The sequence below is a fragment of the Tubulanus polymorphus genome, chromosome 5 (genome assembly GCF_964204645.1).
Source record: "Tubulanus polymorphus chromosome 5, tnTubPoly1.2, whole genome shotgun sequence".
Taxonomy (NCBI): Eukaryota; Metazoa; Nemertea; class Palaeonemertea; order Tubulaniformes; family Tubulanidae; genus Tubulanus; species Tubulanus polymorphus.
The window spans coordinates 2675140-2702343 of NC_134029.1; the positions used below are offsets into that span (position 1 = coordinate 2675140).

A 27204-nucleotide genomic window follows, 5' to 3' on the forward strand; every position below is an offset into this window, starting at 1 on the left:
GTAACATTTTTCTCCGTAGATATTTTTTTTTTTAAAGAGCGCATTTGTTCCGCGTGTCTGTATGATAGATTACGCAGGTTTTGATTGGTAATAGCTCTGTGGTTAACAGTAATCAGCTCCGGGGTTTTTGTGTGAACCAAACCGCACACAAACGCATAATAACCCACCACCAACAGAAAAATACATACATCCAAAAATATTTAATAGCCCCGCGAATAATCCTGCGCAAAAATTCAGTCGCAGTTTTTGATTTGCGTATTGCGGAAGTCATCCCTTCAAGAGAAGTTGTTATCCCGCGATGCAACTGAATTTCGTATCGTTACTTGATTTGTGGCGCATCTTCCGCGAGAGGGAACGAAGTTAGTAGTTAACACCACAAAGCTTAGCAGCGCCTGAACCTTTTTGCGTGCGCGTGATCACAGAGACTACGAACTCGATAAAAAGACGTCAACTCGATTCAAGTATCATCGTAAACTGTGAAAACTGTCGAATCTATTCATACGAATGCTATTTTTTGTGTCACATATTTAGAAGAATTAGTGTGTTTTCAATTTGATTTTCGAGGAGCGGTTGGGATTGTGACATTTGCGCGTCTATTCCGGAGTCCCGGAGTCCCCGTGTTTTCCCGCATTACCGTGTGATTTTTATGAAGATAGCGCGTACTGACGGTAGCGGAATTTGTCGGGTTCTCAAAGTCGAAGCGGCCTGCGGCATATCGTGTGTGATCGAGCCAAAAATTAATTCCAAAACAAACGGAACACGCGCATAACCAACCCCGACACAGCGGAACGTCTTTACAGGGCGTCTATAAATGGATATTGATTGTGTAATTCGATAAGCGTGCGTTTGAATATTCAATTTTTAATTTATCTTCTAATCTCCGGTGAGACTCGGTACGATATAGCCGTATACCGACGGATATTGCTTAAACAACGAGATAATACGTAAGGCACTGTCTCGACACGCTCCAAAGGAATAAACCACAGAAATATAAGAAGAGATGCCAAAACACGAGTAAATCATCTTCAACAACTAACACCAGAAGTTTCGTAGACGTTTTGACATTTCCTTCAAATATACAGAAGATCAAATCTTTAAAAGAAGGAGTTGTGAAGTATCTGAACCCAGCATGAGGTAGGTGGAATTCTGACGATGCCGTTGACGGCGCTACTTAAAATCCTTTCAGACTTCTCTTATACCCGATCAACTGCATGTAGGCCTAACATAAAAATCGACCCACCAAGATGTAGACACCAAACAAAACGGACATTTTTGTTGCGACTATTATTAAAATGGTATGGTGCTGCAGCTTCAAAATCAATCTGAATGAAGCGTTATACTACAAAGACTCCGGGGCCAGACATATGTATCTAAACCTGCTGAGTGCGAAGATTTTATGACTGTTCTAATACTAATTGTAGCAAAAGAAAACGGAGTTTACGAATCTTTGTCTTTTCTGTCAAATATATAACTGAGGGTACTAATAAAGTATCGATAGAACACGGATATCATTCACTACTGTTTACTTTACTGAAAAGTTCAAAGTCATTAAACACCGAAATAACCAAACTTCAATAGAGCTTTCGAGAACGCCGCCTGATAACGAGTAAGTCTGTCTATAACGTCTATACACACATCATTATCAAAGACAAGACGGTAATTTAGAATTCATTGTTTACCGTCGAATAAGAGACAGTGTATTGATCAATCGGGCATAAAACACATTCGATTGACAACGTAAAGTACTTCATATCGTAAATAGTAATAAATCATGCGTAGTCCGTAAAATGCCATCGATAAAATAGGACCCGGTCTCAGTATGCGTTTTTAAGTCGATTTTGCGGGGGTCGATTGTTTCTATACGTGACATATACCCGTATCAAACATTCCATGGATCCACTACACTCATGCTGCATAGTTTCACTTAGTTAAAAATGCTCTCTTGCTCTGACTATCTGAATATAATACTATGTGGGTCTTGTTTAATGGGCAGAACACACACTTGTAATAATAAATAGTTGTTTGTTCCTGTTGTGTCATACTGTTTTCCGGTATCATTTTATACCGTTTATTGCGCACTTCTACAATATCAACCACCACCGCATCGCCTCCTTCACTCGACGTTATATGAAAACAAGAGCCAGGGGATGGATTCAGGATTTTAGAATGGAGTGGGTTCATTGGCGCTAGGAGAAAAATGAAAAAGAAAGATGCGTTTTTATGCATTCTGGGGACATTTTAAATCAAATCTCTTGGAAAATATCTCACTCAACTTGTAATGAACTCCCAAGCCTAGCCCAGGACCTACCACTGATGGATCAATTACACCATAGACTATTCGAATTCTATGGTCGCACTGTCGATACATAAGTTTAAAATCTTGCTGAATATTATGAATGATCTCAGGCTGAGCTCTTGCACTAGTCATAAGTCCTAAAACTAAGCTCCGTCCTGGTTCATTCGTAGATTGCTAAAGCTGGCAACCCGTTATTTCATTTCGGTCCTAATTCATCTTTCAAACCTAACAACACGTTCCACTGATACTATTGCAATACTATAGTCGTTAATGTGTATATTTCCCCTTATCTAACTTTTAAATGTAGATTTTATGTTAATTCTGAAATCGGAGTGGTTACGATAGAAATTGTCCCAAATAGATTTCAGAAAAAAATTCGAGCACGAGATTTGACTATGAACAGACCCCCACCATACCGAATAATCATTATTCTTTGAATATACTTTTTTGCGATGTTTGGGAAAGTCTGATTCCGGGAACCGGTATCTAAAAACTGGAACCTGATGTGGTAATATTTGGTTTCCTCCTGGCTTGTAGCTTCATGGGGTAATTAAGCACTCAACAAGCCGCCAGCTTTATTTAACAGTCTGCTGTGAATTAATTTCGGCTACGATTTGTTTACTCGGGTCTTACCGGTAAATGTATAACTCGGCGAATTTTTACGTTAATCAGTGACAAGATGAAAGTAAAGCAGTTTTTTCATCTTAGTACTTCTCACGAGTTCACCGAAGCAAACTGAACCTAGGCTTGTGCGTTGAAACTCATCGATGCCAAATGTTGATGAAGTCAAGGCCCGTAGGCAGGATTTTTCAAGGGCGGGTTCAGACATAGCCAAAAGGGCAATTTCGCTTGTGGTTGAGACCAAAGATGCCATTTCACGGTTAATTTCAAAGACTGTGTAACCCTATTTTTCTCAAAGATATCTCGCACTTTAGCCCTTTTAAACAAGAAAATTGACGCATCTTTAAAAAATCTATCTATTTCTGAAGTATGGACAGATCTTTGAAAAAAGACACTTGGACAATTCCGGGGCAGTGTGCACCCCTCGTGACTGCGGAAATGGTTCATTAATCTAAAGCCATAAGAAAAAGCTAAAACAAATCTACTTTGGAAGTAAAACAAGAGTGTTGTGGGTGGATGAAAATATTTAGTCTATCGGGATAAAAAATACGTACTTATTAAATCGGGTTTACGTGTGCAATAGCTATAGCTATATGATATTACAAAACGATGTAGTGACCCAATCTGAATGACAACTGCTGTCAGTCAAAATACAGAAAATTAGTTTTGTTATCAGAGATCCGATGACGCGAATACAAACAAATTTTCGTCTTGAATAATTCTTAATGCTTTGTACATGTAAACAAAAGTCAATCAGACGAGTATGAGTTTCTTTTATCCCGAAGTCGATTTCATAAAAAAGAAAAAAACATTTCCTGAAAATACTTTCAGAAAATAGTTAACCGGGTAGATTTTGCACATTCGAAACATCGGCAATTAAAGAAAGACCGGGCACTGGACCACACAGACACGATATAGTGTGGTGACCTGAAATAAGAGCAAGGCGAAAGAACGTTTACAAGGTCGTGCGGAGAATGCGTGGGTCGATGTTTTGGGTCTCGATATGTTCTAAGTAAACCCGTGCGTGCTGAATGAACCCTTTGTACAAAGGGATGGTTCACGTATATCAGACAATAGGAATGATAATGAAGCTAATTTTGAGAATACGGAGGCATATTTACTATTTACACATCATCAACACGTGATTGACTCATAATAGAATAATCATTGATATTTGTTCCATAATTTCCGTTCATCTTCATATCAAATTTCGTATCGATTATCATATCATCTATTTTCCCGTAAATGATCATTGGCCCTAAACTTTCTTATTAAAAGAATGCGAGGGTCGGAATTTTGTGCGAACTGAAGATTTCAAGGTCGACATTTTTCAGTTGCTCGTAAGAATTCCACATAATCGACGAAATAAAAAATCATTCGGTGGATGGTGAACGAATAGAAAGATGACATTGGTTCAAAATGTTTTTCTCTTATTTAAGAGTCAGGAGACAGAGCAAACAAATTGTTCATCCTTTATTTTTAAAGTACCAAATACGTTCGTCCTCGACTGGCAGTAATAATGAGAGACCATTAATGATAATTCTGACGTGGGACTAACTTGCATAATGATTCAGCTATTATACGATGAATTGGACGCATTAACAGTTTATTTATTTGATGATGAAGATCTGTGATATATTACTATATAGTTGTCATATTAGAGACATTTCTAGACCACATCATTACGTCGTGCTGAGAATCACTGAAGTCCCTCAAACACTGAGTAAATCGAAATGTGTAACTTAGCAAACCGAACCGTGGCCGTAGATCAACATTGATGAAACACTGTGTAACGATAATGTAAAATCCAATACAAATGGAACAATTACAATGGAATGCTATTCATTATTATATGAATAGATTATGTACATGACGACCCCACATTTGATGATATCCTAAGCTGGGCGTAGGTCGGCTACCAATATTGTGAAATTGTTCATTATCTTCTTCAACCTGAGATTTACAGTTGGCGTCCTTGTATAGCATCTATATATTCATCGTAAATTCGATACGATGAATTCAGAGCCACATATCCAAATAACATATCTAAACGTGTATTCACAAGGCTTTCCTATTCTCCGATGTTTTTATTTCTATTTCGTGCTGAAAGTCTGATTCGTTTGCGTTGCTACAAACAATCATCAAAACATCAGTCAGTCGTTGGAAAAAAATGCGAAACAAATTTAAAATGAAAAATTTCCCCTTACCGCCATTAGCGAGCTTTTTACCCCATCCTTCTAGACTTCAGATTGCCTTGTACTCGCTGAACACGAGATAAAGATCTCCTTTTTTATATTTTCAAAAAGGTGCAGACAAAAGACATTTAGAGCTATATCATGTTATACGTGGAAATCGTATAATACATACAAGCACGAGATACTTGTCTTGTATTGCAACAAAAAGTCAGTTTGATAAAGAACAATGAGGATGTTTTGCCCTCCGCTGTAGGAGAGGAGTTATCTAATATATAAAATGTTTGTTTACAGTGTCGAGAGAACTTTAATAGATATATCAGATTCCATGTACCAGTGAGTGTTTGCCTTGTCTGCCGCTTCGTCAATATATTTCTGAGAAAAAAAAAATAAGAAAACCTTACTTTGAAAGTTGTAAGGCCCAATTTCACAGTCGGGCTTAGGCAAAGTATTTCATCCGTAAGCAAACCGAGTCCACTTTGAACTGCTCTCTATAATGAAAATAATACTCGATAACGATTACGCCTTGTTGTCAGAGTTTGAGCTGCTATTTCAAATTTAACCACTAATAATTTTGTAATTTATGTGAAATGGATTAGGAAAAATATGTATACACAACTCATCCTGTATATATCCGCGTGGTAGACTTAATGATATCAATTCGATTCATATCACTTACTGAATTCCTCAGTGCAAATTGTACCCCCCACTTTCCAGATGGATGCGAAATAGTTTTAGGGAAAAATTTGTTTAGTCTTTTAAAGAGGATCGTGTCTTAGCCCCCGCCGTATTTATAGAGCGAGTGAGAAGAGAAGCGGCCAATTTCCGGTGCGTTAGTTTGACGTATTGGAAAACGATAGTCTGAAGATCGATATTATCTATATTTCTGACAAATTTATCGATGTATCAATCGAACTTTGCAACTGGGGAAGCGAAATCGTTTCTTACAAGGATAAATCTGATAGAAAATAAACTACTCGTCTTGATTCGACGGGCATTTATTGCGACCTTCACATTTTGGTCATGAATTTTTATTACACGGGAGCAATTTCGTAGATTTTGCACTTATTCGGGACAGTTGCAGCGGCAATAACATGAACCATAATCAAGCAAAACTTGATGAAAAAAAGAATCAGATGAAAATCGATTAAATATGAGAAGTTAGTTTGACTCATCATGCATCGATATTACGAGGGCCATCAATCGCGATATCACGATAAATAAATCGTAAGTCCGTCATTAAAGAAAAAAACATTTTTATTTCCAGGAAACACACCCAGTTTGCGGTAGTGTGTTGTATTTACATATTAGTAACAGCATTAAAGGTAAGTTCCGTTAGGGTTAACCGTGATCAACTAATCATATCATCGTGTTATCTAACTTACAAATTATGAATCATTTATATGGCGTAGAACGGAACTCTGTTTGCGCTAAACAACAAATTCGTCTACTCTAAAGAATGTAGATATCAATTTCTATACGTAGGGCATCTATGGACAATCAGATGGACGATGGTCTGAATGGAAGGAATGGAGTAAATGTTCAAGGTCGTGTGGACTCGGTGTCCGAATGAGAATGCGAGAGTGTAACGACAAGGAAAGGTACCGCGTACCCAGCACCTAATTACCGTAGATAATCGCTTTTATACAATATGTCTTACAGAACCAAATAAATTAAAAATGACATATCTCTAGTCTACAAGATGATATATATCTGATCTGAACAAGATCCCGTGTGGCTACGCTCCTGCGAGGAGAGAGGAATCGCGTCACTATCGCCACCCAGACGAATAGAGATATCTCCACTTCGATTCATATCAATAATGATAACAACAGCTTATCTAATATCTATTAGCAGTAAACAACACCGGGCCATATTTCACTGTCCTGCTGTGTCTTCACGCCCTGTACTGTGCGCAAACTGTTTCATTTTTCCGATGTGTTCGAAACTTTTTTTTAAAGAAACATTACGTACATTAAAACATTTTCAGTGTTGATAAATAACGCTAAGAAGGTTTACAAGTATAACAGCTGTGTTTCAGATTAGAATAACGCTTCTTTATTCTTGCGATGAATTATGTCCCGGGTACGAGAGATATAGGGTCTGTGTTACTACAGTTAATTGTCATTCGACTTCAATATTCTATAAATATTCACATAACAATTTGTCAATACGGCTTTTAAGACTTCATTGACTCGCCGACTATCAGTAAATACTTATTGTAACCACTGTAAAAAATAACATTTTAAAACGATTATCATTCTGTTTCGTGGTGGTGGCTTATAAAGCCACACTATACGCCGAAAACCTTGCAGTCCAATCCGTATTTGTAAACGAATTGAATCAAAATTTCTCAATCAATGATATATATGTTAATCCTACTGATTCTTTATTCGTAACACACAAAATTGAATCGATTTCCCTTTCTGATCTCAAGTATGATAAGTGTCTGCATTTTGCACTAAACTGAATTTTACGCAAACAAAATTGTTCAAAATCATCTCGAGTTGAACTAAGTTACTTGAAACGTCTTTATAAACGGGTTTGTTTACGGCGGGGAGATTAACAAGGTTCGGTAGCTCTCAGGGCGACATCAGCAGCCGTAAATTACGTCAAATAAACCCTTCACACTATCGCGTAGTTTACACAATTCATTTTTATGAAAAAACAAATTTCATATCTTGAACACGCAGTTTTACACGTAGGTATTACTCACTTGTAAGCGATGAAACACTTTAAAATAGGAATGGGATTCATCACGAACATTATGAACTCTTTTCAAGTATATTTTTCTACCCATAAGGTTTTATTTGGAAAATGTTATGGGAATCGAACGATGCAGTTTTAGAGTTTTCTACCATTTGAATTTTATGATTTATGGACGAATAACAGTAGAAGAGGGCTCTCGAATTGAAGAAAGAATACCCACAATATTTAAAAAAGCTAGGAGAGTAGTGACGTTTCGGGAATCATTTTTTTAGTTTTTGTCGCAATTGAGTCGAAACGTTGTTCTTCGATATTGTAGGATGTTTCTCTATTTAAATCAGGTTCTTGGAAACCATTAGGGCTCTAAGTTTTGCCGCCACAAGTTTTATATTTAAAAATTATTGTTTCAGAGTCTACGGAGGACGAAGCCAGTCAAAATGTATTGGAAAAAGTGCGCAATATGAAACATGCAATACTAGGGTACGTAGATGATATTAACCCAAAATAAATAATTAAGTCTTTCTGAATGAGTAAATTACATAACACTTAACATAAATTTCAACCCCGAGTTGGTTGGCATTTAGTATTTTTACTCGTTTCTGGAAAATAATGTCCGTTTAAAGGTAACGTTACGGGTGGTGAATAATGTATCTATCCAAATATAAACTCAGACAGTCGCAGGTTGAGTTGATTAGTGGATAGTGCGCGTGCCTTATCGGCTAATATGAGATTATCGATTAGCGTTAGATGATAATCCATGCAGTTTGTATAGATTTAATCCCCGACTGAGAAATCTGTATCTATCGTGGTTTTCTGAGCAATTCAGTGCTAAAACTGCATAAAAAATACCCCCTACAGACACCCGTCAATCTTACCACAAAAATTCATTATACTTCTTTGCCAAACCAAATCTTTACTTTAAGAGGAAAAACAGAAAAAGTTTTCGCCGAGGAAACGAGGTATTGGTGTAATTGGTGACATACGAAGAATATATTTGTTTTGTCTAGTTGTCTGGCCGATAGGTGTCGTAGTTGTTGTTCTATATCGCCCGGTTATTAGCTCTGTTTACATTACGCAATAGCGTCTATTATCACGTAATAAAAGTTATTCAGACAACACGAATAATCGTTGTTTATGTGGAACAATATTTTATAAACAACTTGTATATATCGTATATATAATAGGGCGATTTATTTCGCTACCGCTGCTGCTGCTGCTGCTGCTGCTGCTGCTGCTGCTGGTTGCAGTAGAGAATGTGCAATCATTTTTACATATTATAAGCTAAAGGCTGTACATAATATGCATACATCAAATGCGACAGGCATTGACTATTCGTAATATGGCCATAGTTGAGCCATTTTGATAAACCGTTAAATATGTGTGCGGTAGTAGTATAAGTAAAAAGTTATTTGATAATCAGGAAGTTATGTATAAGTTATGTGAACCCCAAAGGCAAGCAATGCACTCAGGTAATCCCTACCTGTTATCATTCGCCACAGCTGCATTCTTCCTAACGCAACTTTTCGAGCTATTGTTACTAAGCTAAGCCAGGAAATTAGCAAAGGCGAAACCTATGTTTCTTTTGATTGTCTGGTAGAAAAAAGTGAAGATAATTGATATCTCTAAATTAATCGTATTTGTATATGATTTTGATTCTAGAATTGTCCCGCAGGCAGCAAAGATTTTCGAACCGAGCAATGTGAAAAATTCAATCATAAAGTATTCAAAAATAGGCGTTATCGATGGGAACCATATCTAAAAGGTAATTCTCCAATGCGAAACAATGGAATTTGATAGCTTATTATGAATAGAACTTTTTAAAAATCTTTAGCAGAAATCATACTATTTCTTTGTATTGCAATGTTGTTATTCAACTACGATTTTACCTTTCTCGTTTGAGCGACATGAAGGTTTATTTACAAGGTTCAGATGGATTCTATGTAACATCTTTACTTCAGCTCGGAACCCTTGTGAATTGGCGTGTAAAGCTACTGGTCATGAATTCTACGCCCGACTCGCTCCGAAAGTTGTAGATGGAACTGAATGCAGAACAGATGGCACAAGTATTTGTGTAAACAGAGAATGCAAGGTAACATTTAAAACCCAGACATACGCATTTCATCGATTATTTATCCCCATAAACCATTATACACTATACACTAGATTAACTAATTGGCAATAAATGAGTCTCAATGTTCCAAAAAAATTGTGTCCGTTATTTGCTTCAACCAGAACCGAACAGATCACATCTAATTTGTGGTAATAACCAATAAGTGGTCAAATTGAATTGTTGGGGTCGACTACCACTGTTACACACGTGGTAAGCCAGGTTAACCCTCACACACTTTTTATGCAATACGGAATTGTACGATGCGGGTTAGTTCCGTGCGAAATGATTTACCTTGGGCATAAAACGCTTTAAAACGTGATTTTCCCACCAGAAACTTATGCCAGCGGTAAATGCCAGTTGAATATTACTAGAACAGTTAAGCAAACATTGGTCATCACATATTATGTAGATCACAATTTGACCACGGATTGAGCCCCAAATCTTCGCATCAGTGATAGACTTTTTCAGGGGTCAGGGTCAGAATTGAAATGCAGGGTCCAAAACAGAAAGAAGGGAATTCCTCAGATGAAGCAGACACGCCGAGGCAGCAGGTGGAGTTCCTCTTAGATCTGCTCCTGCTTTTTAAGGCGCACGTCGCAGTAATTTCTGCCCAAATAAATTGCAGTCTCGCAAGTAATATGAAACTGAACGGGTTTATCTTGAAAATACCACAATAGACAAATATGCGCAGTGTGATCATCGGTTATGATACGCTGTCTGTGTTTATGAATGATGAATTTTTAAATAGAAATATTTCTAACGCGAGGAAATTGACCGAGAGCGATTTACATTCCATCGTTAAGGAATTGGAACGTGGGCCGCATTATACTTAAAAACCCCGTTACAAACAATCATAATCCGATAAACTCGATGGTCATTATAAATACCTCAGGCCATGGGAATTGAATCTTCCAACGGCAAAATATTGCTATCAGTTACATTTAAGATGGTGTCCCTAATTCGAAAGCTATAAAATTCGATCGAAGATCAAAGATCGGCTGCCGTTGCTAGTTCGTGAGTTAATGATTTAAATGTAAAATAGATGGCGGCAGGGTGGTCTATTTGAATTTTATCAGTCCTGATATATCAATTCAGTTAACGAATATATCAAACTCTTTCCTCCGTAGATCATTTGAGAGACTACTGTATTTTTCCGATATATTATGACAATTATCGTGTTATCACGGCAAATAAACTAGCGTTAAAAATTACCCTCCGTGTATTAACAAATTGCTTATTTCCGGCTGCAGGAATTCCTAGACTACGAGGGCCTCACGTTTTATACCGTAACGAACCGGTGACGTATAATAGCGTTTTTTACGCCGTTATTACCAAATAATCATCACGTATTCTATACACGGCGGCTCTCATGATGTTAATGAACTTAACTGGAAATATTCCGAATGTATCACCGCCACCTCAACAACGTCTATTTAGAAGAACGCGAATAATTTTTGTTTTTCTTAAATATTGCATTTCATTTTTTTCAAGATAATGTAGTTGTATATTAGAATTCAGGGCAAAGTCGCACAGTCGTGACTTAGGTCCAAAAGTGGTTTTAAATCTCTCAAGCCTGGCCTTATTTTTTAGTCATATTGGCTATTGAATTAAGATCGTCCCAGACTGGTCTAAAACCTAAGCCATGACTGTGCGACACGTCGCTCATGCAGGGATCCAGTAACACAGTCATGAATTCAGTCCAGAAGCGGTTCTAAAATCATGACTGGTTTTCAGTCGTGAATTGGCTATGGAACCGACTGGCTCCAGTAGAAACATGCCCCCCGTTCTAACCCGTATATCATTTTTTGATTCCGATCCATTTGAACTTTATTCAATTGACTATAAAATACACGTCCCTCGAGGGCACTATTTTTTCACTTAAGTACAAACAAATATAGACTATTTTTCTTCTGTTTTTCATTATATGAAGTGACCTGATTCACTTGAAATACTTGGCACTGAAAACCTGCGCCGAACTATTGTTCAATTCAAATACTCAAATTGAATAATGACAATAAAAACCAGAATAGTTTTGAAGAAATAGTTCTCTGTGTAAGACTGACTGTAAATATATGCTCAAATCGTTAAATGTAATTTATATCGTGTTCGAGCTATTCAGATTAAACATAAATAATTCCGGGGCCGTAGTTAATCTGAGAACATCGTCCTTAAATCGTAAAGTCACCTGATAGTGCGGACTGATATTTGTGGAAAAGACACGTAAAATAAATATACATATGTCACGGCAAATATTATCATTCGGAGGTCAAGGTCACTAAAGAAGCCGTGACTAGCTTCATTCAAGGTTGACAGGGCTTTCATAGCTTTCGATTATTGTAATGAAAATTGCAAATTAATGAAGCGAATCGAATGAGATATATTCGAATTTGATAATGCCAGGAATGCTTACGAAAATACGTTTTGAATGCACTATTTAAATGTTTCTTTGAATCAAAGATCTGTTGACACAACGAACAGTTCTGTATTCATACAAATAATATTTTCACAAGAAGAAAACGAAAGACGAAGACAAGAAAGACGAAGTTTTCTCAGACCAGCTGATAGTCAGCGTGTCATACGAAATATTCAAAACAGATTGCTATTATTCATTCGACGCTATTTCAAATACAAAATTTCAAGCATTCTTCGCGATATTATTTTCGTTGCAGGTAGAACTCTCTTAACACTTACGGAGCACTCCTGCATTATTGACGGAGCACTCCTGCACAATTGAACGCGAAAAGAACTGAGTTTTTGATAGGCATTTCATACATCGTTCCTAACTTCAATCTGTCTGTCACTTGTTTTTGAAGAAATTGTTTTTCTTTTTTTTTCTAACAATCTGACAGCCACTTTTAGCGATGAATTTTGTGTATTCATTTGCGCAGTGGCCACGGCATACCCCCGAAGCAAAAAAGCAAAGTGCTCTCGGTATTGAATGACAGACAGCGATACATACACCTAACCTGTCACCGTTTGAGTAACGAAAACTAAATAGTTTTAACATCTGCAAAGGTGTACGGTTTATGATCTCTGATGAACGATGAAGTCACTGACGATAGTCTAACGATAGTATAAAATCCCACAGTAAGACAGAAAAACGAATCCGAAATATTTCCTTTAGCTGCTGGTTGATTAGAAGTTTCGACATTAACCTAATAGTTAACTTCAGGCATACTAATCAACATTGTAGTACAGTTGGAACATGTAATGTAGAAAAAATTCAGGAATATTAAATACTGCAAGATAGCTATTAGAACATTGCCGAAAAATTCGAATGAAATATCAACTCGAGGAAACATTTTAGACTGTTTCTGGATTTTATATCATTGTTCACGTATGCCATTGGCCGTCAAATGTGACTTTTTATTTCCGTTTATGGCGCGCTATGACGTAACGTGTATTACCTCTGGTAATATGCCTGTTTGTATAAATGAATTTTGTAGCTCGGTTGAATTGTTACAGCTGTTTAAAGTTATGCGATTTTTTTTCCAGTAAATTATATAATCATTCCAGATCGAACCGAACGAGCAGTTTGTCTTCAACAGTCGTCACGTCACGTACTCGCTATCGCCTTCCCTGTTCGAATTGTCCCTCTATTCGATCATTAATCGTCTGTAATGTATAATGTATTAGTCAATAGCTGTCAAACGAGAAAAAAAGAGAAAAACACTCCGTGGTCTTTTTTTCTTCTAAAAACCCACACAATCGACACGAAAGCTATTTCGTTGGATTGCGCGTCATAGACGTTCGAGCTCTGGTAACATGCGCAGTTCAGCGCGTAAACTAGCTTGGTGAATTTTACGAAAAATTCTACTTCGAGGGAATTAAAACTTCTTCAATCGGAAAAACTTATATCGAACTTAAAACAATGTGGATTAACCGGATTCTATTTGTTTTCGCGATTCTGGTAAGTGCGCCCGTTTATGACAGGAAAGCGAAACAAAACGTCAACTTGAAACAACTTCAGTCAATTCAAAATTAGACAGTTAACACTTGACTAGTTCCAAAAATTAATCATTGTTTTGTTGTTTACATTTTTTTACATAGCATTTCGTGTCTTCCGTGCAGACTATACAATAAGACACTATCAATAAACACATATGGTATCGGAGTTGAAAAGTTTTGTTATCAAACCATAACATTTACGTGAACAAAGTATCTTTAGTTAAGCTCGAGAGTGAAAAAATACGTATACAAATTATCATAGCGTTAAAACAGTCTATTATCTGGTTATAGGGGCACCTGTCAATCTGAAATTAACAAAAACCAACTTCATGCAAATTCCTAGAAATATGAATTAAATTCGAGATTGGTGCGGCATTTCAGACTTTTTCTCTTCCATTTAACTACGTGTTACGTATTCAAAATTAAGTTACAATTTTCTTCGAATAATAGCTTTTCAAAGTGATCATAAGTGACTGTGTTTAGACAACGTATCATGTTTTAGCTAATAGATCCATTTCTTCCAACTTCACATGCGACACAGCTAGAAATAATAATATTGACTTTTTGTATTTACTTGTTACGTAATAGATCTGTATGACCCTAATAAAACAATCACTATATAACATTGAGATACCTTCATGTTATCTAATCGAAAAAAGATTTTCCCATGAAATAAGAAATTCGTAATTCTTCTGCAGTTGATTTGTGGTTCTTATTCTTTTACTCGACGAACATCGGGATGAACTTATGCTGATAATCGTTTTCATCACACAACCGAAAGCTCAACGCTAACGATTAGGTTACTTACTTAAACCTGAACCTTTTTAAGTTAGAAAAAACTGTGAAATCTAAGTACGCGCAATACCATGTTGATGAAATGTATATGAATACATCTTAATCGTTTAAGAAATTCGAGATATTATTTCATGGAGGTTATCAAAACGAGTTTAAATTGAATTCCGTGTAAAACTACAAAAAAAGACTCCCGAATACAAATCGGCTGACATTAAAGACTTTGTTTATGGTAATGACGAACAATTCAGAAATCGCTTTTTCTGTGTGAATGATAAATTCCAGCTGTAATGAGATTATTTGGCAGTAAAAGAACACGCGGATACGAACTGACTGGTTCTCGGTAGAAAAATAGTTATAACTATACATGATTATCCCTGATTAGAGACGATATAATGATTTTTATAATTACGGTGAATACTTATATGCATATCAATCAATCGTAAGTCGTAATTTCGACGTGTGATTTTTTCTTGTATTCTGATCGTTTGATACAAATATCTAGTGAACTTGCTTCACTGTAAACTACTTTTACTACGATGTACTTAAGAGTTCAATAATTGGAGACCCTGAAAAACGAAACAAGCCCGTGTATCGAAGTGGCCAAAAGGTCAGATGTAATCGTGAATATCGTTGGTCAAATTCATATCGAAGTTATACTCAACGAGCCCAATTTCTCATAGTACATAACTATATTATGATACTTGCTTCAGTCAACGATATAATGATTACAATGGAATCTGGCAATATGAGATAAGCCGTCCTTTTGACCACCTCATTGCTTGCCTCGTCGCGGATTTGTTTCAAATGTGGCTTCTTTTTCTATTTAGAAAATAGGTTGCGACGGAGTGTTGGGTTCGAGCCTGACGTATGATAAGTGCGGTGTTTGCGGCGGTGATAGTAGCACGTGTAAAGTAGTATCTGGTATATTCATCCGCACACCTTTACCTTACGGTTACAACGAGATCGCTACTATACCGGCCGGCGCTTGTAAACTCGTCATCAAAGAGACCAAAAACAGTCGTAACTATCTGGGTGAGTAATTAAAAACAAACACTCCAAGTTCGAGATTTGAAACTTTCGGGTAACTGTCCTGGCTAAGAGTGGACAGTTCCAACGACGACTATGAAGGATAAGAAAAACGTAGCTCGTATTGTAAGCAGGAATAAACGTGAAATCCGGTGTATATATATTTTTTTTGGTGGGGTTATGACGTCACACAATGATAGTGGATTTCAATATATACAAACGAACCACCGCGACAGGAACTGAGTGAATATTACAAACTGCCTCAGGTTATTTCCTCTGGTCTTTCGTATCATTTTTCCCTGTTTTTATTTTCCATGGTTTATTTCATTGCGCTTCACCTGTTCTCACCAGGAGATATCGCTGACAAGACGAAGAATGCGATTGTTGAAAATCCAAACTCTACCGGGGGTGGCATTCTTTCCGACCGAGTTATTTCATAAATAATGCATATATAATACGGATTGCGGAGAGCTTCGTGGGGGTTCATTTCAACCAATTATGTAACTATTAAAGCGACACTTAGTTGACAAAAATGTCTCAATGGAACGTGTAATTACATTACAAAGCCATATGCAAGTTTTTGCGAGTGATTTTAAAAAGAACTATTCCGATTGAAAATGCACATCACTCTGAATACAGTTGTAAGTGAGCATTTGGCTATCGAGTTAAATCATTAGGAATTGACTTATTCTAACTCAACTCTTTCTCACAACGGCGAAATCATGTCCAGGATAGAGTTAACCAGAGTTAAAATCCGTTCTTTTTCAATGAGTTTACTCCGAGTCAAATCCTAACTCAGAACTCTCTTTGTAATTGGGTCCTGATGTCAACATCGATGTCGTTATTTCAGTACTGAAAAAGAAGAATTCCGGACACTACATTCTGAATGGTAATTACGGTATTGATTGGAGTGGTGATTATAAGGCTGCCGGTACCGTGTTTAAATACGTCAGACCGGTCACGAAAAACTCGGATAAAAATGAACACATAACAGCAAACGGTCCACTCACTGAACCCATCGTATTAGAGGTGTGTATACAACACATTACATCTTCAATACCTCGATATAAAATCCAAATGGTAAATTAGTTAACAGATGCATTACCATTAGGAGCGTCACAAAGATATTCCACGGTTAATGAACAATGCCTCATCTTATCTGGTAACATCCTACGTAATGTGTATGAAAATACATTCATTACGGTTTCTCTGAAATGGAATAGATAATTCTCGAAACTATAAACCTTAGATATCATCAGTAATTGTGGGATTATACATTATTTTCTACACCTAGAATATGTCAATCCAACCACATATGTCAATTGTTCAACGCAGGTTCTTTATCAAGAGAAGAATTCTGGAATTGAGTATCAATATTCGATACCGGTTGTAGGAGCGGGTCGAGGACGTGTCAGTAGTTCTCAGCACAGGTATCGTTTCTCATATCTCGGCATCTCAATTTCTTACATATTTGACGTGTTTCTAATGTGCTCTGTGTATTGTTGTTAGGGTAGCGCCTGCAAATAATAATTATCTATCGACTGACACGGTGGAAAGACCAACACATGGAAATCGAGATAGGAATCAAAATCGTGTCCCTGCACGAGGGACTGGACAGGGGATCGGACATGGGACTGGACGCGGGACTGGGCGAGGTACCGGACGCGGTACAGCACGAGGTATCGGACGCGGGACTGCACGAGGAACCGGACGCGGGAACAGGCGCAGACCTGGCAACTCTTCGCCACAGCGGCCGCAAGTCACCGGAGAGCTACCACCCGATCAACCGGTCGATTTGAGTAAGGTGTTCCAATGGAAGGTCCACGGATTTACAAAATGTTCAGCATCTTGTGGAGGAGGTTCGTATGTATTCTTTTTGATAGGAAATTGTTAAACGAAAACAAAAATATTACGAATAATTTCCCACTTTGTTTGTGATAAAGGATACCAAAGATCTAATGTTTTGTGCGTTGATATAACTTCAATGGCCGTCGTAACGAATGTGAATTGTGATAGACACAAGAAACCGACGAGTCAAACAGTACCGTGTGCGAATGAACATTGTCCACCAGAGTAAGTAAAGCCTAGGGATACCATCATAAAGATACCACCGTAAAGATCGTTTCAAAATATATAAAACTTGAAAAGGTCTTATCGTTGTATCTAGTAACAATCCACAATTTCGGCTGAACAGTGTGATGTGGTCAACTGCTAGTGGGTTTATTTTATACTGCGATGTTTTCTTTCTGAACACGTCAATGTGTATATATATATATATGTTTATGTTTACTATTTGAAAGCTGGACGACTGGTAACTGGTCTCCGTGTAGTGTATCCTGTGGTAAAGGTCAGAAAAAACGACTGGTCGAATGTAAACAGAGGGTTTCACCGAAAATTACTTTCATGGTATCGGCGAATCAATGTCTCCACAAACAACGACCGTCGTCCACTGAATATTGTACACTAACCGCGTGTTTCAAATGGAGAGCCGGACAATGGGGGAAGGTAAGTGGACACTGGATTAACAAATACAGGAATACAGCATGCATTTACAAAACAGCAGAATCTGTATTCGTTTATTTACGCTACACCTGAATTAGTTTCCCGATTGGAAAAACATTTACATTTACAACGAAACCCAGTCCTAATCATTCAATCTATTCAATTTCTGCCAGTGGAAAATAATAGTCTTACGTTATTTCTTCAATTAACTTCTTTCACATCACCGAATGCGATAATCATTTTACTACCGATGTTTTCTTTCACCTGCGTTTCTGCCAACTCAAAATTAATCTCGATTTCATTCTGAGAAAACTTTAACAAATACGAAAAGTTTGAATATTTGTTTTGAAGGCCAGGAATTTCAGTCGGTTGTTTTAGGTGCTAACAGTCGGCAGGAAGCGAATTGAAACAAATAGAGCCCCCGCTATTGAGAGAGAAATGTTCCCCATAATGGAAAACTAACGCGCGTTCAAACGTGAACGAATATAGATTTTTTACGTAATCGAACTATAATTTCTTCCAGATGTTCCGTTCGTTTCTTTTTCTCATCAATCACTTAAATCAAATGTGAATAATTGAGTGCAACAACTAGATCCGAAATAAAAAGTTTGTCTTGTGCTCGATTGAGTCCCGAAATATTTCACCAACACTTCCAATTTTCGCACCAAAAATGTACAAAATAAGGAGACCTTTTATATCGACGAATATTTCTTTTTTTGTATCGAGAAAAACTATACATAGACTGAGATATGTGTAAAAAAGAATGCTATGAGAAATTTTGCCAACAAAAAACGAACGAACGTTTTTGGCACAGCTGCCAGAGATCAGTTGCACCTGTATCGTTTTAGTATATAATCCATCATTACAGTAACTAGAGTTTACCTAACAACTGACAACAGCCGCAAATATAGAGAAACTACAAAACTCAGGGAGCAAAGAGTACTGTTTTTTACAGCATATTTCTCTTAGTTCCTCGATGTCATTGGTCTTTCTACAGCAAGGTGCAAATTTGAAATGATATTTATAGGAAAATCGGTATCAGTCATTCGGTCGAATTTTATTTCAGTCATTTTCAAATATTAAACAATTTGATGACATTACTGCGATCCGCGCTCGTTGCAAAAAGCTGGTTTTCCCGGTTAACAGCGACACCTTTCGGTCGGGATAATTCTCGTACTACGACACTCGTCATTCTGAGATCGGGCGAGAATTTCACGATTCGATCGTTCAGTTCGTCGGCGACGCAAACGAATCCTCGACGATCGATGCAGATTCCTTTCGGTCGGTTTAGATGACACGGTCCACCGTCGAGACGACCGATCTGAACTCCGCTACGATCAAACACCTTCACGCATGCGTCACCCGTCTCCGTGACGAACATCCGGCCTTTATCGTCCATCGCGATTCCCATTGGTTGGTTTAAATATTGAAATGGAGTCACGCGTTCACCGATCATAAACACGGCATTGTTGCTGGTATCTGTGACGTATATGTGCCCTGTGAGATGGTCGATCAATGTGTCTGTTGGCTCTCTCAGATGATCGCCTTTAAATTCGCAATCAATTTGCGCTGATTCGGCCTCACTCGGACGAGATAGTATCAACACTCGTCTGTTTCCAGTATCAGCCACAATCAGAAATCCCAGACCGGCGGTTCGCGTGAATTTAGCGCTTCTCGGCCTATGAAACCCTCCTTCGATAGAGCACGTAGCTTCGTAAGCTGTTGTATTGATAATCTGGACTCTGTGATTGTACGTGTCCGCAACGGATAAATCACCACAGTCATCCACATCGATGAACCAGGGATCGTTTAGTTGACAGGGTCCACTTCCAAATTCCAGAACCTGTGCCGACAATCCTGGGTATTTGTGACACAAATCAGCCGTAGATTCAGTCATATTTCCACGAGACAGTTACAGTTCCTCCGTATGAAAAGAATGATTGTGCATACGTTGTATTTTATCGATATTGCTGTGCTCGTAAATGTTTATGTCGCCAGGGTAGCAACCACTAGTCAAGAGACCATTCGACGCTATTCACTTTTAGTTTCATACAATTCAGTTCGCATATAAAACGATTCATTAATCACGAACCTATCGTTCAATGACGTACGCCATATCGTTATATCTAAAGAACTGGGTAAAACAAGATCAAAGACATTATTTTGATGACGAAAAGATAACGGGTTTAAAAAATGTTATTCAACGTCTTAATACCGGATGCCGGGGCCAAGTTGCATAATCGAAACTTTAGTCGTAACCCTAATGACCGAAGGTGTTAGATTGGATATAGAACTTAATTGATCTTATAGACTGGTCTTAAATCTAAGCATTTCCTGCGCAACTGGTATCCCACATAGTGTAAACGTACTGTGAATTGAATATCCCAAATCAAAAATCAGAAATAGAAAATCAAAGAACTTATTGGGTTGTTTTTTTAAATCTTTAGTGTTCAGTATCGTGTGGCCGAGGTAAACAGAGGCGTGATATCGCCTGTGTGGATTCATACGGTAAACAAGTTCAAGATAATTACTGCGAAGGTGACAAACCGCACAACGAACAGAGATGTCACAAGGGTTCCTGCGATAGAGACTGGATTCATACTGAATGGTCGAAAAAGGTAGGAATACCGAATCGAAACATTTGAAACATTGACAGAAATTATGGAATTCATTGTGAACAATTTTGTTATGTATTTTGTGTAGTGTTCGTCTGACTGTGGAGAAGGTGTTTACACTCGAAAAGTCATCTGTAGCGCTATTTCCAACAGGTGCGATTCGCAATTCAAACCCGCATCTCAAAGACCGTGTAATACTGGTGGTCGACAGTGTGGAGCGGCCTGGTATAGTGGACCGTGGAGCAAGGTTAGTAATATCAGGGAGGTCCCCCTCCCCGATTATATCAAAACTCTCAGCACCACGACGCCTCTTAGGTAATTAACTGATGCAATTTTCTAATTGGCATTCAGTGTTCAGATTCGTGTGAAAGTCAGGTGCAGGTTCGACCCGTGGTGTGTATGATAAGAGGAGTGAATTCGGTCCTGCAGTCCACGACCGATTCTAACTGCATCAGAGAACTGAAACCTAGCAATGAACAGCCATGTGACAGGACGAGATGTGGCGCTGATTGGTTCATGTCCGCCTGGTCTGAGGTACGTAAGCTAACCGTTTCAACGGGTTGGACCAGATTTGTCTGACATATCCTGAATTTTGAATGTTCTGCAGAATTCATTCTTCCACTTGATTTATTCAGTGTTCAAAGAATTGCGGATCCGGGCATCAAACAAGAAAGGTCATGTGCATGGTCGGTGGTCTTACTCCGAGTACCAGTTGTCCGGATGGAAATAAACCAGTTGATTCTAGAGACTGCAATAACGGCGAATGTCCAACCGAGGCCCCACTGGGTAAGTAACATATGGCAGACAAGTTTCAATCCAGTTCTACTGTGGATTCAGAGCAATAATTGAAAAGTATAACTAAATATACTACCAATCGAAACAAAACAAAAACGGCCATTTTGAGTCGACCTTCTGTTGACGTCGATGGTAAAATCGCGATGTCTAAAACCGCGCTTTGGACTATAAGCTCATTATAGGTTTTATTCAAGTCAATGACGCCACTTAAAATGTTGAAAGATCGTGCTGGTAAATTACATTTTAGATCCATCGTGCCGAGACAAAATGCAGCAGTGTAAAACAGTCGTTCAGGCGAGACTTTGCAGATACGGATATTACAAGAATTTGTGTTGTCGATCGTGTACTCTGCACAAACGTCATCATCACCACAAACATCACTAGACATTGTTTATACACGTGTATCTTCCACTTGGCTGAATATTCAAATCTAAAAATCTCAGGGCCCAGTTTCACTAAAGCCATAGTGACTACTTTAATTCTGAAAGTGCTCACTTGTAACATCAAATCGTGCGAGATGAACTCTGTGAAACCGACCCTGGCCAAAGAAAAGAAAATCCATGGGATTTCGAGGATACCAGAAACGGGAAAGCTGATGAGGAATGTTGCCCGAGTGTGGTGATATTAAAACAGTACACATCTATTCATTCGAATTCTAACTTATCTGTTCGTATTTAGTAGGATAAATTGAAAGGGTTGTGAATGAATTAAGGATCGAAGCCGCGATATTAGCATTCACTTTTTAACAACGTAACAAATAAACAACGACGTCGCCTTTCCAAATAGTGTTACTGGAAGGCTAAGTAAGAAATACTTTTACATACTTTAAAGATAGAAAACACTTTTTACTGCTGAGATTCATTTATTCATTAGTGTTAGCATTATGAATATACATATATACATATACACAAATATATATTGGATCTGTATTATAGCGCAGTGCTTTGGCTACCAGTCGCGTTATAAACTAAGAATAATCAGCAGATTTAACTTGTTTTAGCGCAATTTATCAACCATTCTCGCTGTAAATAAAGTTTTTTTTCAACTATTCCTCCGATTCATAATCTTATATTATACCGATGTGTTGTGAAAATATGTGACTTAAAAAAAAACAAAACATGTAATTTATTTACTTCAATAGAGTTTTCTTTGTTTACGGTCTTGATACGGAGAGAAGTTCATTCATGTTTTCATGGCTTACAGCCGAACGTCATTCTTATTGAACCGCCGGGATAAGGAAAATGAAAGGTATCTGATATGCGATGGTATGACGGGATTCGCCGCAGTGAAAATATCGAGTCAGATATTGACCGTCTAGTGCTGCCCATTTGTATAACCACAGCGGAGAAAACGAGAACTAACAGAATACTTGCTTGCCAGAGACTTTGAACGGCCGTAGTAACTTATTTACCCGGCGTTTCAAAATGGCGGCACATTGAACAAGACCGTGAACATCACGCTGTTAATGTGGCAGCGAATATTTTGATAATTCAACCGAAAGCGTTTTTCATGAAGGAAACTTTGATCGGTTTGAAGAATATACAGTTAAAAGTAGTTTGACTTCATTCAATCGATGGTGTACGTCTCAGGCGTAGATTTTCAGATGCGATTTCGAATGAATTGCGACATTTTCCGAGTCTGTTTCCCCAAACGTCGCCATCTTTTTCGAGTACGTATTCGGATGTACTTGCTCGGCAAGCAGTTTTTAGTTACCTAATCATTGGTGGTAAATAGCTTACCACCATTTACACTACTATACACATTTACACTCGGATGAGCTTATACCAATCGGATGTGGTTTGTGAAAATATCCGATCGTGAAACTAAACCAGACATGTTACTGACTAGGCTAGCAGGTACCCTACTCGACACACGTCCGGGTATGATACTCGGTGCTCATAAAAACGTCCACCGATTTGTGGGCGGATTCCGAGAAAATGTCTCTTCGAACTGAATTAAGTAATCCCCGGTATTATAAATCAATTGATATTCTTGAAGTTTGAATCGATATCTATGACAACCATGTTGACATTTTATCTGATGGATACGACGACACGAAACCACCACTCAGACTTCCATAATCAATGAGACACACAATAACTAATAATCAGATTTAGAAAGAAAGATCTGTTTTTTTATTTGTTTTACACATTTTTTATACATACAATAATTAATATACATGTAATAAGTGAGAGAGAAAATACAGCACAGCGTGAACTAACTGTGAGCTTTCAGTCACTGGTATTCATAATCTTCAAACTTTAGACAATCCTCAGAGAGTCTATTTATCTACAATGACAAAATCAAATTCAATATTCATTATTAGACTATAGTTAAAGTAATAAAACTTTTATACTTAAAGGAAATATTTCATGATACCAAAATCTAAAACAAAACATGCGCGCACGAAATCGAGTGATGTGATTTTTGTTACCGGTTTTTTATGATTTATCTTTCTTTTCTTTTTTCTCAGCATCCGACTTGGCCTCGGCTGCTTCGTGCTTCTTCAATAACTCATCAACTTCGCTCGTTGGTAAAACCTTCAATAACAATTTAGGTATCAGTGGAAAACCGGTTCTAACAAAATCAAAAATTTTTGATCGAATATCATTTTTTTGCCCCGGGAACCACTCGAATTCTATTAGCGGTCTAGTCATTCAAAATAAATGATTGGCTGTGATGTTTAGATTGGCCGCTTCTTCTATTTGTATAAGGCTTAGAATCGTGCACATAGGACGGGTGGAGTGGGGATGGTGGTGCAGGAAGAGGGGACTGGAAATACAATTACCTTTATAACAGTTTTCCCATTTTCTCTTGTCAATGTCGCTAATTCCATTTTCTCTGATGATAATTTATTGATATCTAGAGTTTTATTGAGAACTTTCAAACTCAACAACAAAGCATCTTTCAATTCTATTGTCTCTTTATAGTCCTGTTTCAACATCGAAATAGCAGCCTATACAAATAGAAATAAATAAACACACTCAATCGCAACGACAAAGCACAAGTTTTCTCAGACCTGTAGCCAGGGCAGATAGTGGCTAGGTGGAGTTCTTTGGTACTCAAATGAGCACAATTCAGGGAATTTTTAGCAGGTTGGAAGTTTCTTTTCCCCTTAACCTAATCAGTGCCATTCAGGACATTACTAGCAAGTCAAAGGTGTCTTTTTTCCCAATTGATGGAAAACAGAGAATACCTTGCCGCTGCCACAATTTGAACCCCCGAGTTTGACGGCCTTCTCACAGATCTGAGGAATTAGGTAATAGTGGTAGAGATGTACACTTACTGCACTATTGTTACCGATACAAGTAGCTTTCCATCCTCCGTAGTTTCCACTAGGATCACTCTGATACAACTGATATCCGTGGTGTTTATCCCAACCCATATATAACAATGAAACACCGAACGGTCGTTTACCTGATACAAAAACAAACATAAATCAATTAACAATGAGCCAATCGAATAACTTCTGTCAGTTAGGACCTAGCAATATTACCTCCGATTTGTGTATATAACTGTTTATAATCACAGATAGAACTGACTAACTGTTCACAGGGTTGAGGTTCACCATAATAGAATAAATACCTACAAAACAATCATCGCATAAATATCAGATCAGATCAAGCAAAAATTGTAGAGCTGTGTTCATTGTGGCAAAATATCCGATGAGGGCGGTTTCTTTTCAAGAGGAGCCTTGTGCCAATGAGATATAAACAAATTTGAATTCTCCGACTTATCCGTGATTTTCAAGAGGAGTCAGAATTCTCTAATTTTCCCCACAGGGAAAAATGAATCTGATATTCCTTGATGATTTTTTCTGACCTGTAAAAGGGAGACCCAAAACCGGACGCAAAGTTCATACCTCTGAGCAGAATAACGCAATTCATTAATCAAGAAATTTGCGTCGGAGGTGATTCCTGCAACGCTACAAGCCATATCCCTAGAAATAAATCGAAACTTGCAGTTCATTATTTTCATTCGAAATTCATAAATCGCAGGAAATTGCGAATGATTGTTAAACTTACTCGTGAAGTTTGTAGATTTTTTCTGAGTAGGAAACCTCGTCGAGGAGTTTATTCGTGTTACGTCTTTCCGCAGCTAAAACGACGCCATCTTTAGCTAGAATACCGAGACACGTACCAGCGTGGCCGATAGCTTCCATCGCATATTCAACCTGGTACAATCGACCTAAAAACAAAACAAAATGAGGACTATTCACTGACCGATCTATTCAATTAAAATCAATCAATAATTCGTCAAATTCTACAGATGACAAATAAATATTGTATGAACCCTCAAGAATTAAAATCTGAGATGCATGCCAACACAGACCCTGGCCGCAGATCCTACATTGAAATTGGTCTAGTTAGTTACCTAATTGTTGGTGGTAAGCTTTTTATAATCGAATGGGCTTATACCAACGGATCAATGTGGTTTGTGAAAATATCCGATCGTGAAACTAAATCAGACAGGTTACTGACTAGTGATCACTAGGCGGCCACAAGTATCTAGCCCACAGGGACTTGGCACAAAAAGTTTTTGACCCCAGTATCCTAGGTACTACATATGAGAAGACTTTTTATATATAGTACCTAGGATACTGGGGTCAAAAACTTTGTGTGTCAAGTCCCTGTGATCTAGCCAATTAGATGCGTTGCATTGATAAAGCGAATCTGCCAGTGAAAAACAACGCATCTGATTGTCGGTGAAAGTTAATTGAAATGAAGTGGCTATTCGCACGGACACGTACGAATAATTCCGGAGGTTATTCGTAAAGGAAGGGATAGGGTTAGGGTAAGGTGAGGCTATATCTAGTTAAAACATTCGGCCGACTGTCAGCGAGCTTGGTGGTCTAGTGGTACGATGCTGTGCTAGTAATTTACTGGTTTACTGGCCCGGCATCGAGTCTCATTCTATTTTTCTCTTACTCTCTTCTCTACACTTTCCTTGAATTTTCTAGGTCCCGCACCTTTTTGTACGATGTGTGGCGAATATACATTCTACCCAGAACAAAATGCAAGGCTTTAATCTCTACTTTAGATTCTGACTATCTAAAATAATTTTGATTTCGATGGCTTACCTTCAGGAGAGAAGATAGTCGTACGCGAGTCATATCTGCGAGACTGGAAAAAAATTCATCACAATAAAATAAGTTTGATTGATTTTTTTTGTGATTCAGCATTTTTAATGTTTGATTTCGGATTCAGACCGCGAATCAGGAAATTAATTCATCAATTCTAATTATTTATAAATAAACAATACATCACAGATTCAAGCTAGAATAATCGATTACAACCGGGAAAACGATTAACTGTGTGATAAGATTTGTATAAAATTTTGCTGCCGGCAAATTTCAATCTAAACCCACCATCTTGGATTTCTTGAGCGTCACTAATAAGCGGCTGGCGGACTCGGAAGAGTAAACACTAAATTCCTGGGTAGAATGTGTAAAGGGCCAACTTCCGACTACTGGTGTCCCAGCAAACTTGGGAAACAAATATCAATATTTTTAGCCTGACTGGGTTGGAACTCCACACACCCCTGCGTACAAAAATCTCACGCCCTGAACTGTCAAATCGGACGGTTCTATGATCTGAT

The 27204-nt window shown here is 37.9% G+C and overlaps 3 protein-coding genes across 4 annotated transcripts; 1 reads left to right on the forward strand and 2 right to left on the reverse strand.

Moving 5' to 3' along the window:
- Nucleotides 1–270: 270 nt before the first annotated feature.
- LOC141905725 (thrombospondin type-1 domain-containing protein 4-like) lies at nt 271–22722 on the forward strand. Of its 2 annotated transcripts, XM_074794715.1 has the most exons (17): nt 271–1134; nt 6377–6434; nt 6595–6710; nt 8226–8295; nt 9475–9577; nt 9774–9904; nt 15496–15700; nt 16545–16723; nt 17030–17124; nt 17204–17553; nt 17638–17767; nt 17995–18199; nt 20644–20814; nt 20900–21058; nt 21163–21345; nt 21447–21597; nt 21854–22722. In XM_074794715.1, exons 1-17 carry the CDS (start codon nt 1130–1132, stop codon nt 21988–21990), a joined length of 2448 nt encoding a protein of 815 aa, XP_074650816.1. In that variant the 5' UTR covers nt 271–1129; the 3' UTR covers nt 21991–22722. The 2 variants fall into 2 exon arrangements, with proteins under 2 accessions (XP_074650816.1, XP_074650817.1); XM_074794716.1 differs by lacking the exons at nt 271–1134; nt 6377–6434; nt 6595–6710; ... (1 more) ...; nt 9475–9577; nt 9774–9904 and adding an exon at nt 13665–13835.
- Nucleotides 18371–20298, reverse strand: LOC141905726 (uncharacterized). Its single transcript, XM_074794717.1, has one exon. The coding sequence runs from the start codon at nt 20091–20093 to the stop codon at nt 19269–19271; it is 825 nt and encodes a 274-aa protein (XP_074650818.1). The 5' UTR covers nt 20094–20298; the 3' UTR covers nt 18371–19268.
- A 1013-nt stretch (nt 22723–23735) lies between the features above and the next one.
- LOC141905727 (proteasome subunit alpha type-4-like) lies at nt 23736–26990 on the reverse strand. The gene is made up of 9 exons (XM_074794718.1): nt 26975–26990; nt 26687–26729; nt 25632–25794; nt 25469–25546; nt 25103–25191; nt 24893–25023; nt 24395–24562; nt 24041–24146; nt 23736–23895 (listed from the first exon to the last, which is right to left on the reverse strand). The coding sequence occupies exons 1-8, from the start codon at nt 26975–26977 to the stop codon at nt 24048–24050; spliced, it is 774 nt and encodes a 257-aa protein (XP_074650819.1). The 5' UTR covers nt 26978–26990; the 3' UTR covers nt 23736–23895; nt 24041–24047.
- Nucleotides 26991–27204: the final 214 nt, after the last annotated feature.

Bases quoted from the DNA above. Each gene is read 5' to 3' on its own strand.
- LOC141905725 (XM_074794715.1), top strand. The intron at 17,125-17,203 runs GTATCGTTTCTC...TATTGTTGTTAG, and splicing joins GTCAGTAGTTCTCAGCACAG to GGTAGCGCCTGCAAATAATA. The intron at 20,815-20,899 runs GTAGGAATACCG...TATTTTGTGTAG, and splicing joins ATACTGAATGGTCGAAAAAG to TGTTCGTCTGACTGTGGAGA.
- LOC141905726 (XM_074794717.1), bottom strand. From the start codon at position 20,093: ATGACTGAATCTACGGCTGATTTGTGTCACAAATACCCAGGATTGTCG.
- LOC141905727 (XM_074794718.1), bottom strand. The intron at 25,192-25,468 runs GTATGAACTTTG...ATTGTTTTGTAG, and splicing joins TTGCGTTATTCTGCTCAGAG to GTATTTATTCTATTATGGTG. The intron at 24,147-24,394 runs GTAATTGTATTT...TTGTTATTGAAG, and splicing joins ATGGGAAAACTGTTATAAAG to GTTTTACCAACGAGCGAAGT.